The following is a 13,234-nucleotide window of genomic DNA, read 5'->3' as shown; positions in this document are numbered from 1 at the left end:
GGGTTCCAGCAAGGGAAGTCACCGAGGCATAACAGGGCAGGATGGCACCGCTGGGAGTCACTCAGCAGTTAGACTCGACTCGAGCTGAGGGTCAAGATGTTTAAGGGGAAAGTAATTGGAACAGCAGGTCGTCAAGACCATTTATTAAAAATAACGCACACTTGCAACGGCCATTTCTCTGACCACATCAAAGGTGTCTACTCCATTAAGTTTTAATGTTGTTTAGACAGGATTACATGTATCAGCGGGCACAGTTTACATCATCAAGGTACACTTATTCATCTTTGCAAAGACACACACATAAAGGGCACACACTCAGCAGCTGGGAAACATCCCCACTCCTCAGCTCTAGACTTTCAGGTTTGTGCGATCATGGTAGAGCTGGTAAGGATCATTAGCATACCAGTTTCTCCTCTTCCAGAAAGATGTCGTCATCTTATTTAAGAGTTTGCTCTGGGTTTTATTGCAGAAGACAAACTCTCTCAAGCGTCTCTTCCTTGCAGCTGTCTTTTTCCACAGCTTTTTCTTATAGCCGGCCTGTCGGGCGACGTGACAAAGACATAGAAAACATTTTATGTGGCAGGAAACAAGGTATATTGTCTCTACTTGTGGCTTATTGGCCTAATGGGGACAAAAACAGACATCTATTGGGGCGGGCATGTTCTTTGGAAAGATGTGTCTTACTGGCGAGTGGAGAAAGCAGGTAGTTGCAATAAATAATTTAACATTTTTGGGGGAAAAGAAGAATTAAAACCACAGAAAACAGGAGAACAGGAGAAAGCATACACAAGTGCGCCTCACTGAACGGCCTTTGGTGTGACATCGAGTGCATATGTTCGGTGGCCCCACGGGTTGGTTGGTTGGTTTTAAAGGGAAAGCAGCTCCCCTTCTGCTTATTATTTCCTCCGAATGATTTTAAAGACCCAAACCCAGATTCCTGCAGAACTGAACCAGGGTAGGTTACGGGTTGGTGAGACCTGGCTCTAGGCGGAGTACTGGGCTTTGTCAGGCAGGCAGGTGGCAGCAGTGGCGGCTACTCCTGCTCCTCTGCTCCCAGTTGCCTGCCCTCTCACCCCCTCCTCTGGCCTCCTCCAGTAACTACAAGAATGAGGAGAAGTGACCTCATGTTAATTTAACATGGTGTTCACACACATCCAAATCAGTGTCCTATCCATGGGCACATCATGGTGGTAACGAATACTAATCACTAACTTCATGTGCATGATCTTATCTCTTCAGCAACATACGCTCTGTGGCAGTTACATAATTCTGTGTCAACTCGTAGATATAAAAAGTGTAGGGGTGGAGTCAAGACTGTCAATCACGCCACAGCCTGATGGTGCCTCCTTGTTGGTGTGACCTCATAAAGGAGGGTCCTGGGAGCCCCCCCCCCCCTGCCTTCCTGCTGGTGAGCCATGCTGAGACCTGCTCAAGCCCTGGGATGCAGCCATCGCCAATGGATCCAGGCAACCTAGCCCCCACAGGCCTGGAACTTTTCTGCATCCTGTGTCCTTGCATGTAGTTGCTTGAGTCTGAAGAGGGATTAAGGATTAGTGTTGGACTTAGGGACTTGATCTGGCCTGGGCCAGGATGTTTGCTTGACAAATAATTACTTCTTGATAAAAGTTCTCTTTTACACATTTATGAATGTCACTGGATTTATTGCTCTAGTCAACCTGGCCTAACATACTCATTTATGAATTTGATCAAATAAAACATAAGCACCATTTGTTAGCAGACCGACATCAGAGAGCTAGTAAGAGTTCTTAAGCACTGTTCTAAAGCCCATCTGACTATGGGATGGTGGAGGGAGAATTGGCTAGCACGGTAAGTTCACTTCAGGGGGCTGAGAGACACCGTTATTGAATGTATTGCTTCATTTATTCTATCCACACCAAAAAAACAGACTCAATGCCATTGAGTTGGTTCCAACTCACAGGGACCCGATAGGACAGGGTAGAATGGCACCTGTGGGCTTCAGAGACAGTAACTCTTTATGGGAGCAGCAAACCTCGTCTTCTCCCGCTTCTATTCACACACTTGGAACCAATTTTTAGAGGAAGTACTTTTTTAGGAAGTACTTTCCTAAAGAATACTCTAAATCAGTGGTTCTCAACCTGTGGGTCGCAACCCCTTTGGGGGAGGGGGTGTCAAATGACCCTTTCACAGGGGTCACCCGATTCATAACAGTAGCAAAATGACAATGATGAAGTAGCAAGGAAAATAGTTTTATGTTGGGGGGGGGGTGTCACAATATGAGGAAGTGTGTTAAAAGGCCGCAGCATTAAGAAGGTTGAGAAGCACTGCCCTAAATCTATTTAGAGGGAGTTGTTACCTCAATTATTTATCGCAGAACTACCATAAATACCACTGGAGCATTATTAGTTTCTCACAAAGCAAAATAAGACCAAACAGAAAACCTCTATGGAGCCCTGATGGCACAGCGGTTAAAGCGATTGACTGCTAACCAAAAGTCTGACCCCACCAGCCAGTTAACAATGACAGCCTTGAAACCCCTACGGGGCCGCCTGTCCACCAAGGTGCTAGGAACTGAAATAGATGCAGTGGCTTTACTTTTAAATAAAAAATACAATCATAGCCTGTTTGGATGAGACCTTAAATGCCAGCCTGCTTCAATAATGGCTCAAGCCACAGCAAATTACCAAGGGGAGGAAAGAACAGAAACCAGTCCTTTGACAGGAGCCTAGGGCCCTCTTCAAGCCAAGGCTCTTTACAGCGCTATGCTAACCGAACCAAAGTGAAGTTTATCACTGAAAAGTGGCGTGGGACTTTCACATGGCTCAAGCACCATCACGGGGACCAAGACTCTCGCAGTGCAGGGGTGCTCAGAAGTAAGGGCACTGGTTCAGAGTTCTGGTTTGAAAATGCTAGAGATTGGCGGTTTGCTCCCAATTTTAAACCCAGAGGCTCAAGTCAAACCCTCGCGTTCCTGTGACACTGTTCTAGTCTGCAGGCCAGCTGGGTCTCTCCGGGTGAGGCTCTGACTTTTCTGTCCTTCGCGAGGGGTTCAGCACCTGGCAATAATTATGATGGCCCGAAAGGAAGAAAATGTTTCCGGTGATCCAAAAGCCAAAGACTCAGAACTCTCAGAACTTTACTCGGCTACTTGGGGTTTTGTAAGCATCTGCCAAGTGGTCTGGGAGAGTTCTGACCAACCCACTTATCTACAGATCCTAGACTGTCTGTAGGATAGAATACTTGCCTCCAACCTGTCAAACGGCGAGAAAAGTTGTGCCAATTATTCTCACCACCACCCCGCCACTCCCTCCTCCAAACATAAGGAAACAGCATTTCATCTCTAAAGACTCATTTAACTTGCAATTGGTAAAAAGGAATTAGTATTTGAACAGATTGAAACTCCAAGGTGGCTACCGACTGTTCTGGACATAAAGTCATGGACGAAATGGGAGAAAAATGTAGAACACAGTTCAAAATCTTAAAAAAGATCAGACTTACTGTTCTTACAGAGACTGGCAGAACCCCGAGACTAAGGCCCTTAAGACACCTTCAAACCTGAAACTGAATTCACCCCAGGGATAACCTTTCAGCCAAACAGTAGGCTCCCGATCCCCATGAAGAACCCATGCCGAAGAACAACCCAACAGGCTGGACCAAAGGGCAGCATTTGTGGCAAACAGAGCAGGAAAATAGGAAGGGGCAGGAAAGCAATGGAAACAGGGAGGGGGCAGGGGTTAGAAGAGCACTGTTAGATTCAGGAATGGCAATGAATGCTGCGAAACAAAATGTGTACAAATCGTTGTTGTTGTTGGGTGCAGGGAGACTGCAAAGGTGGTTCTGTGGAACTTCTGGCTGCAAAGGGCTTCCTAGTTATCAGCTCCTTTGTTTCTATGGTTAAGAACATGGATGCAGAACGTGCCTGTGGCAGATCATGGAGCAACACTGCTAGATGATGGTTCTCAATCATTCACACTTCCAGCCCAAACGAAGCCCTGCTGGCAAAGTGGGCCATGCCTTGGGCTACTAAGAGCAGTTAAGAGTTCACCTACAGGAGGCATCGGCTTTCTAGTCTCGTAAAGATTTATCATCTCAGTTCTACTCTCCCCAGAGGGTCACTCTGCCAGAATCGACGTGATGACAGGGAGTTTCAATCAGGGAAAACACTCATAAACACCACCTTTTTTAAAAAAAAGTATCTGAGATTAATGTTCTGCCATAAAAATTAAGCTGCCTGACAGGTGTTAAAGTGGGTGAGGGGAAGAGTGTTCCACAAGAGGGCCAAGAGGAATCATGGGGTGGGGACATGGTTAACTATGTATGTCTAAGACGTTTCAACTGTTGAATGCAAAATTGATTCACAATAAAAGTTATTTAAAAATCAGGTAAGCTACCTAGAAAATCCAATCCAAAGTAGGCCGAAAAGCATCTCAGTCCCCACATCTGGGTCATGACCCCAGTCCAGGCTGGTCTATTCTGTCACTGGATTGCTCCACTGTTGAAACAAGACCTTAGGGGTTTCATGGGACTCCATAAGATAAACAACATGTCAACAACTGAGGCGACTCCTGTCCCACAGTGAAGACTTTTGTCGTTGTAAATAATCTTTTATGAAAGGGGCTGTTTAGTGGATGCTGACATGTTTTCTCCACACGAAGTCCCTCCCAGAAAGCCAGCGCATACAACCTGCTGGGGCAAGTTAGGGGAGGAGATACCAGTGATGAAACAAACGTTCAAGGAGTTGTTTCTTTTGATCTCTTGCTACCCTCCATTTGAAATCCAGTACTGGGTGGAGACTTACCTTCCTCCTTACCCAAAGGCCAGAATGAAGTCGAAGAAACCGATACACGACAGCCTTGACAGTCTTTCTCTTTCCCTTTCTTATACTGCAGTAAGTTAGAGTTCTGACTGGTAGCTTCAGGACACTAGGAAGCAAGGGACCCACCCTAAAACACACATACATACACACATATAAAGATATCAGTTGTTTAGTAGATTAAGAGATCGAATCTTTCTATGACCACTAGGTCTAAGAACTGAAGTTATTATTGATTTGCAAGCCTTCCACCACCTACTTCCCTCCACCCCAGAAAAGTGCGTCCTACTACATTGCAATCATCTGGTTTCTCATGTATCTGACTCTGCCTCTAACTTTGCCTCCTCTTTGTCAAATCCAGTGCTGGGTGCCCTGGTCTGCTAATACTGCACATTTGGTGACTGGATGACAGCACCATACATCCCACCCCTATAGCTGAGCATCTTGCTCATCCTCCTCTTTGGCTGATAGCCTCGGCCAGGAAGCCAGATATGGACAACAGAGGGGCCTCCCTTTGGCAGTCCTTGCTGTGGACAACCAGCTGTACACGTGGTGATCACATTCCCTGACGCAAACAGGCAAAATCTTCATAATATACAGTAGGCAGGCCAAGTGTTTCACCTGTTTTTAAGATGTCCTTGCAGGTGTGAACATTTTAGAAGTTTCGCCCAAATGTCAAATTTACTGGAAGAGACTACCTGTTGAGAATTGGTGCAGGCAGCCAGCATGGCAGGTTTCCCACAGGAGTAATCAGTCTGGGAGTAGAGGAAACAACTGGTGTTTGCAGCTGACTAAAATGTCGGGTGGACAATGCAGAGAGAAGACATGCATTCTTGGCACAGTTTTGATAGGCCGAAGATGCCAAAATACTCAAGGGCCGTAAGAATCCTGTAAAAACAGAGAGAAGCAGGTACACTTAATATGATACATCAAAACGGGCATCCAGATATTTAAAATTAAGTGATGTATCAAAGCCACCAGGCGTACCAAGTCATTAATGTGCCCCAATTTCCAGAGGTGCTCTGGTGGCTCAGTATGTGTTAGGCTGCTAACCACAAGGTTAATAGTTTGACACCACCAGCCATTCCCAAGGAGAACGATGAGGTTTCTACTCCTATCAGAGTTACAGTCTCAAACTCCCAGCGGCAGTTCTTTGTCCTGTAGGGTTGCTATGAGTTGGAATGGACTTGATGACAATGAGTTGAGAATGGATCACAGGAACACCATCTCCCATGCCCCTGAGACCAGAACTAGATGGTGCCCCACTACCACTAACAACTACCCTGACAAGGAAGTCTTTCAAAGCCCTAGGATAAAGTGAGATAAGATGTGGAACAAAATCAAAAACCCTAAACAAACAAACAGGCCTACTGGGCTCGGAGGACAGGAAGGGATAAGAAAGAAAGATGTAAAAGGGAAGTCTAGGAGGGAATGGGGAGAATGCTGCTACATTGTGGGAACTACAATCAAAGATTTGAAACAATACACATTAATTGTTGAAGGGAAAATCAACTTACTCTGTAAACTTTCTCTCAATCACACTTGAAAAAAAAAATAAAGACACAAGCCAGGATGGGAAAATAAAAAATACTGGAAATACACATAAATGATAAAGGACTCATAAACAGACTAAAACCACTAGCTGTTCAAGGGGGGAAAGATAAGCCTTTTTACTTCCATAAAGAATTCCAATCTCAGAAAGAAAAAAAAAGATTTACACTCTCGGAAGTCCACGGGGCAGTCTCCGTGGCATGTAGGGTCACTGTGAGTTGGAATGGCCTCAGGGGAGGGAGTTTCATGGCAATGGAAAGTGCCACGGCTTCGGGCAGCATTTAAGCATACTACCCCATGAAAGAGGCCAAGCACTGAAGAATCTGCATGACAGTGATACCTTGGGTGTCAAACTCAAGTCATCTTTAAACAATGAAAAAGTCAAGAACTGAACATATTTTCCCCTTTAAGAAATAATGGAAAACCAAATAATTTGTTTTGAGACCCCAAAATTACATTTATAAGCTCATTTTTCCTGGACTTGAAATCACTGTGGAGGTTTTTAGCCTTCTTGCATGTCACTGTCTCATACACACTATCGCTATCAAGTTGTTTCTGGTCTATGCAAATTAACAGCAACTTTTCAACTTCTCCGTTTCATCGGAATGACTTCACATCTTTCACTACATGCGTTGCTTGAGTCATATATACATATTTTACTGTTGATAATGTCAGCTTAGCCATATTATAGTAGCTTCCAAATGAGACAAGTGACACCCCGATTAAAATTTCACCATCATTTCTTTCTTCAACTATTAATGGTTCTCACAGTTTGCCTCTTAGCTTTGCTGCTGGAATCACTCAATCTCTGTGGAGCCGTGGTAACAATATGCTACATAAATAAAGCACCAAAAGAAAGCGCAAATGTTTTAATGCACTAACAACAGCACTATAGGTTGTGTGACTGCCAGTGGTGCTGACACAGAAGCGTCACCCACCCCTTTGTGTCCACAGCAAGATGAGACACTTGACTCAGTCTTGGCCCGGACAAGTCAGACATTTGGTTCGAAGGTTACAAACACCGCAAAGATCTGTTTCTCACTTTGCTGTTTGAGTAGTGGAAATTTCCAGCGTGGAATCATTGGACAACCAAGGAATTACTGTATATGGCTCCACTGATGTTGGGTTCAAAAGGAGGCAAAGCAAAATGTATAAGAGATGCATATACTGAAGCTATTAATTTGTCCCTATTGTAGAAAAAAGCCTAGAGGGTAATTATGAAATAAGAACAGCGCTGACCCTTGGGGAAAGTACGAATGGGTGGAGGAAGGGGCTTCTGGTGGCATCACGTTCCATGAGTTGCCCATGGTATTAGCTATCCACTTGTATGATTTAGTTATTAAATCCATGCATGTCAGTTATTCTTTACATGTATTACATCTCACAAGTTGGAAAATCCCTATCATTGCAGTTTTCTTCTTCAACTTATTTTTAGTTCTCTTGTACAGAAATTTGTAAGGTAATATATTTTGTATGAAAATCATTTCTTAACTATCATCTTTTTAAAAAAATTTTTTTAACTATCATCTTTGAATGATTTTTAAACTTTGTGCAGCAAGCTCTTAGTGAGACATGATTTAGCTGCCTGTACAGCTGTTACCTGGACGCAATTCCTACTCACAGTGACCTTATAAGACAGGCATAAATGCCCCTATGGGTTTCCAAGACCGCACGTCTGCTTTCTTCGTACGTTAAGTGCTCCTCTGGCTCGCTCCCTAAAGACCCGGGGTCTCGAAACCCATGGGGCAGCTCTGGGCGGCGTGTTCTGTGGGGTCACTTTGAGCGGGAGCTGACTCCGGGTCACTCTTCGGCAGGAAATCCTTCTGACCGCCCTACTCCGAAGGCTGCAGTTAGAAAGCTGTCGCGTGGTGGGTGTCACACGGCGCTTACTGTGAGCCCGCAGCCAGTGCCATGGGCCCCCCTGACAAGACTCGAAACAAATGATTTCAAGTGTTCAAGGTCAAAGGCGAGTGGCGGGGCCTAGCCTCTAGCCATAAAAGTAAGCTGGGGCCAGGTCTCCATCTGCCCCTACGTCTGTCCCTGGTTACTTGCTGGAAGTGAGGAGGAGGGCGGCAGAAAACGAGGCCCGCGCTCACGGAGCCCACCACGCGCCTCTCGGGAATCCAGGCATGGCCCCTTTCCTGTTAACCTTGAGCCCTGCGCCCGCCCCCGCCCGAGGAGAAGCACACGGCCCTGGGGTGCTCACTGACCTGAAGCGGCTCTCACGGCCCCGGCCAAGGCCCGGGACGCCATGCCAACAGCCGCTCGCAGTACGGCGGCCGCGCGGGGCCGGGGCCGGAAGCCCGGGGCCGGAAGCCGGAAGCCCGGGGCCGGAAGCCGGAAGCCCGGGGCCGGAAGCCCGTGCGGAGACGTCCGACCGCCGCGCTTCTCCAAAGCCACCCCGTGGAAGTCAACTGACGCCGACAAAGAAAAGAAATCGGTGTCTTTAAACAACAAAGGCGGGGGGTGGGGGGGGGATTGAGGGTGGGGACTAAAAGGAAAGGGCGGAGTCAAGGAAGAAGGTTAAAAATTAGTAAAGGAGCGGTAGAGTCAACCTGTATTAAATGCCTAACTGCCACCGCCTGTCTGTCGGTGGAGTCGCCTATGGTGCTGGGCGGGTTTCTGCAGAGCTTCCAGCCAAACCAGACTAGGAAGACCTAGAGATCGATTTCTAAAATTAGCCAGAGAAACCCCTGCATCAAAACCGTTGCCTTCTGTCTTGCTTAGACTCCCTGAGGCGTCTCGTGCATGGACCCTTCCTAACTTTGGCTATGTCTGTGGCAGACTGTCCTCCAACACTGTAAAACAAGGGCCTGGAACAGTGCTTGGTATATAGTATTAGGCTACTAAAAATAAAATTTTTATTGTGTATGTAATTGAACAATTTATTTTTTATCTTTTTGTTAAATTTATTTGGAAGAATAATACATACCATCTTTCCCAAACTGGAAGATGTTACACCAAGTGAATGGAAGGGGAAAAAATAACAGAATTATTAAGTATGTTTTTTGGGGGTGTGTGGGGGTGGGATGGAATGCCAACTATAATGTGATTCTAAATATCAGAACGTGGCAGGGGGCTGACTGCAAGGAATCATCAATTACTCATACGTAAGGTCAGGTTGAAGTTGAGACCTTCTCAAGAATCGACACATTGAACCCTAATGATAGAAAATCTGACAAGCAGTGGGATTACATCCAGAACATTATGCATTACCAAGGGCTCAAAGAGAAAGTAAATGTTTAGAAAATAATGGTGGCAACATATGTACAAATATGCTTGATAGAATTGATGTCTGGGTGTAGTAAGAGCCCCCAATCAAATGAAAAAAAAAATACATTAAGAAAACAAAGGTCATTAAAAATACAAGAAAAAATACATAGGACCAAAGTGAATGTCAGAGAGACTCAAACTTGTTCTTGAACAAAAAATAAAGCAAATGGGGAAAAGGTATGAAGTAAAAGAGCTGAACACAAAATTTCAAAAGTTAGCTCTAGAAGACAAAGGATTATAATGAAACGTGCAAAGGCTGGAGTTAGAAAGCCAAAAAGGAAAACAGAAAAGGAAGGATGTGCTCAGTATATCTCAAGCTGAAAGACTTGAAGAAAAATTCAAAATTTATATTGCAATATCGAAAGATTCTTTGGGGAAAATATTGAATAAAGCAAGAAGCATCACAGAAGATGAAAGTAATGCAAAGAGTCACTGTACCAAAAAGAACTAGTTGACACTCAAGCATTTTGTATATGGTCAAGAATCTATGATATTGAAGTCTGAGCTGCACTGAAGGAATTAGAGAAAAACAAGGCTCCAGGAATTGATAGAATACACATTAAAATGTTTCAACAAAGCTGATTAAGCACTGGAAACATGCACTGGTCATTCAAAAAATTTTGGAAGATAGCTTCCTGGCCAACAGACTGGGAGAGATCCATATTTGTACCCATTCTAAAGAAAGGTAACTCAAAAACTGTGGGAATCATTGAGCAATATCATTAATACAACACACAGGTTAAATTTTCCTGACGAAAACTTACTAATGGTTGCAGCAGTACATCAAAAGGGAGCTGACTGAAATTCAAGCTGGATTCTGAAGAGGACACAGAGCATGGGACATTCTTGTTCAGATTGCTGCTGTCAGGTAGATCTTGGCTGAAAGCAAAGAATATCAAAAAGATGTTTACTTTTTGTTTTGTTTTTTAAAATTTTATTGGGGCCTCGTACAATTCTTACCACAATCCATACATACATCCATTGTGTTAAGCACATATGTACATTTGTTGCTATCATCATTCTCAAAACATTTGCCTTCTACTTGAGCCCTTAATATCGGCTCATTTCCCCCCTCCCTCCCTACTCTCCCTCCCTCATGAACCCTTCATAATTCATAAATTATTTTGTCATATGTTAACCTGTCCAACATCTCCGCCCCCACCCCCCGCCGCCCTCTTCTCTGCTGTCCATCCCCCAGGGAGGAGGCTATATGTAGATTCTTATAATCGGTTCCCCCTTTCCACCCCACATTCCCTCCACCCTCCAGGCATCGCCACTCTCACCACTGGTCCTGAAAGGATCATCTGGATTCCCTGTGTTTCCAGTTGCTATCTGTACATCCTCTGGTCTAGCCAGATTTGTAAGGTAGAATTGGGATCATGATAGTGGGGGGAGGGGGGAAAGCATTTAAGAACTAGAGGAAAGTTGTGTTTTATTGTTGCTACCCTGCACCCTGACTGGCTCATCTCTTCCCCACAACCCTTCAGTAAGGGGGTGTCCAGTTGCCTACTGATGGGCTTTGAGTCTCTACTCTGCACTCACCCTCATTTACAATGATATGATTTCTTGTTCTTTGAGGCTTGATACCTGATCCCTTTGACAGCTTAGGGTCACACAGGCTGGTGTGCTTCTTCCATGTGGGCTTTATTGCTTCTGAGCTAGATGGCCACTTGTTTATCTTCAAGCCTTTAAGACCCAAGATGCTATATCTTTTGATAGCCGGGCACCATCAGCTTTCTTTGCTGCATTTGCTTATGCACACATTTGTCTTCAGTGATCATATCAGGAAGGTTGGCACCACTGATATGACATTTTGTTATCAGACAATAACTGGTTCCTTCTACACTTCGTAGTCAGACAGGCTGGTGTGCTTCCTCCATGTGGGCTTTAATGCTTCTCAGCTAGATGGCTGCTTGTTTTTTAATTGACTGTGCAAAGGCATTCAACTGTGTGGATCCTAACAAAGTATGGAAAACATTAGAAGAATAGGAATTCCTGAAAATCTCATTGTTCTCATGCTGAACCCTGTATACAAACCAAGAGTCAGTTCAAGCAAACTATGAGAATATTGTGTAGTTTTAAATCAGAACAGGTATGTACAGTGTGTGCCCTTTCACCATATTTATTCAATAAATGTTGGGCAAATAATCAGAGAATCTGGACTATGTGAAGAAGAACATGGCAACAGGATTGGAGGAAGGCTGAATAACAACTGCAAGGTCGGCAGTTGGAAAACAGCCACTCCCTGGGAGACAAATGAGGCTTTCTACTCATCCTATAGGGTTTGTCCTATGGGACTCTATCCTAAAAGGTCACTATGAATCAGAATTTTTTTTTTCTTTCTTTTTTTTTTTTTGAATCAGAATTGACTAAACAGAAATGAGTTCAATTTTGGTTTGAGGGGAGACACAAGGAGCCATCTTTAACACGCAAACTACCTCTCTCTGCCTTCCCAAGTTTATCAGAGACTGATCAAGACTGCTGCCTCTCCCAGTCTCTTTTGGATTTGTCCTGGTCGTGTTGGCGGTTCAATGATGGGTAAAGTACACAAGAAGCCATTTGCGCTGTTTCAAGGTTTAGGATAGAAGTAAGGCTCTGATTGTAGGGCACAGACTCCCACAAAGCAAATGCCTTTTAGTTTCAGGCACTAATGCAGTATTGATAAAGGGGTGAAGAGTTAGCCTGCTATTAATGAAAATACTAGAAATACAACACAATATAAGATTTAGTTGTAAATCCAAAATTAAGAGCCTCCTCTCTTGAAGCAAAAATTACGTTTAATTCATATAAAAATTACTTTTAAGTTTAATTCGGAGGGATGGTCTTCTAACTCAGGAAGGAGGGAAAGCCATTACAATAGGTAGCCAGGCATGAAGCATCCCTATTTAGATAAACAATGGAAAATAGTGCTCCAGGGGATGGTGATCTGGTAATGCCTGGAGAAGTGTAGGTATCGATGATTTTTTTCCTGTGATCATTGCAAACCTTTTAAATTACATAGTTTGGGGTATGGTTTCCTATGGTCATTGCAAAATCTTTTTGTCACATAATTAGGGGTATATAATTTGATTTTCACATGATTTTTAAGCAGTTTGGAGGTAGCAAATACCACTGTTTCCTTCTGTCTGTCTGTTCCGCTGATAGGCGATTTCGGGCCCTTACTTCCTGCAACAGTACCGCGAATAGTATTGAATAACATGTCCTTTCTTGATTAGTTTCAGTAGGATATTCTGGGCAATAATATTTCTGCAATTTCACTTCCACCTCATCCCACAGATTTCGACCAAAATTACGGTTCTACATTAAAACGTCATGAAGAAAACTAGCTTAAACGTAAAATAGAAACTATGTCGACTGAAACAAGCCCCGGAGCCTGAAGAATCTGGGTTCCTTACCCAGGTCTACTACTTGCCAAGTCCCTACAGCCCTCAGGATGACTTCCCAGAGAAAGGCTGCCTGCTAAAAGCTGAAACACTGCCATTGTTTACGTAACTGTGCCCCAAACAGTTGTCTATGAAAAAAAATCCCAGCTGATAGAGACAACCGTGTATGTTTTCTTGCTTTTATTCTTTGAAGAGTCGGATCTACCTATTTTCCATCTGCGAACAGATCCAGGTT

General features: G+C 44.2%; 1 protein-coding gene across 1 annotated transcript; it reads right to left on the bottom strand.

Moving 5' to 3' along the window:
* Positions 1–128: 128 nt before the first annotated feature.
* Positions 129–8,675, bottom strand: MRPL35 (mitochondrial ribosomal protein L35). The gene is made up of 4 exons (XM_075563105.1): positions 8,554–8,675; positions 5,491–5,680; positions 4,778–4,922; positions 129–537 (listed from the first exon to the last, which is right to left on the bottom strand). Exons 1-4 carry the CDS (start codon positions 8,594–8,596, stop codon positions 349–351), a joined length of 567 nt encoding a protein of 188 aa, XP_075419220.1. The 5' UTR covers positions 8,597–8,675; the 3' UTR covers positions 129–348.
* Positions 8,676–13,234: the final 4,559 nt, after the last annotated feature.

Source organism: Tenrec ecaudatus, chromosome 11 (genome assembly GCF_050624435.1).
Source record: "Tenrec ecaudatus isolate mTenEca1 chromosome 11, mTenEca1.hap1, whole genome shotgun sequence".
NCBI classification, from domain to species: Eukaryota; Metazoa; Chordata; class Mammalia; order Afrosoricida; family Tenrecidae; genus Tenrec; species Tenrec ecaudatus.
Note: the sequence above shows the minus strand (reverse complement) of the source record. Positions and strands in the feature narration are given on the sequence as shown.

Bases quoted from the DNA above. Each gene is read 5' to 3' on its own strand.
- MRPL35 (XM_075563105.1), bottom strand. From the start codon at position 8,596: ATGGCGTCCCGGGCCTTGGCCGGGGCCGTGAGAGCCGCTTCAG. The intron at 5,681-8,553 runs GTCAGTGAGCAC...CTGTTTTTACAG, and splicing joins GGCCGTGAGAGCCGCTTCAG to GATTCTTACGGCCCTTGAGT. The intron at 538-4,777 runs GTAAGTCTCCAC...GTCGCCCGACAG, and splicing joins GCCTTTGGGTAAGGAGGAAG to GCCGGCTATAAGAAAAAGCT.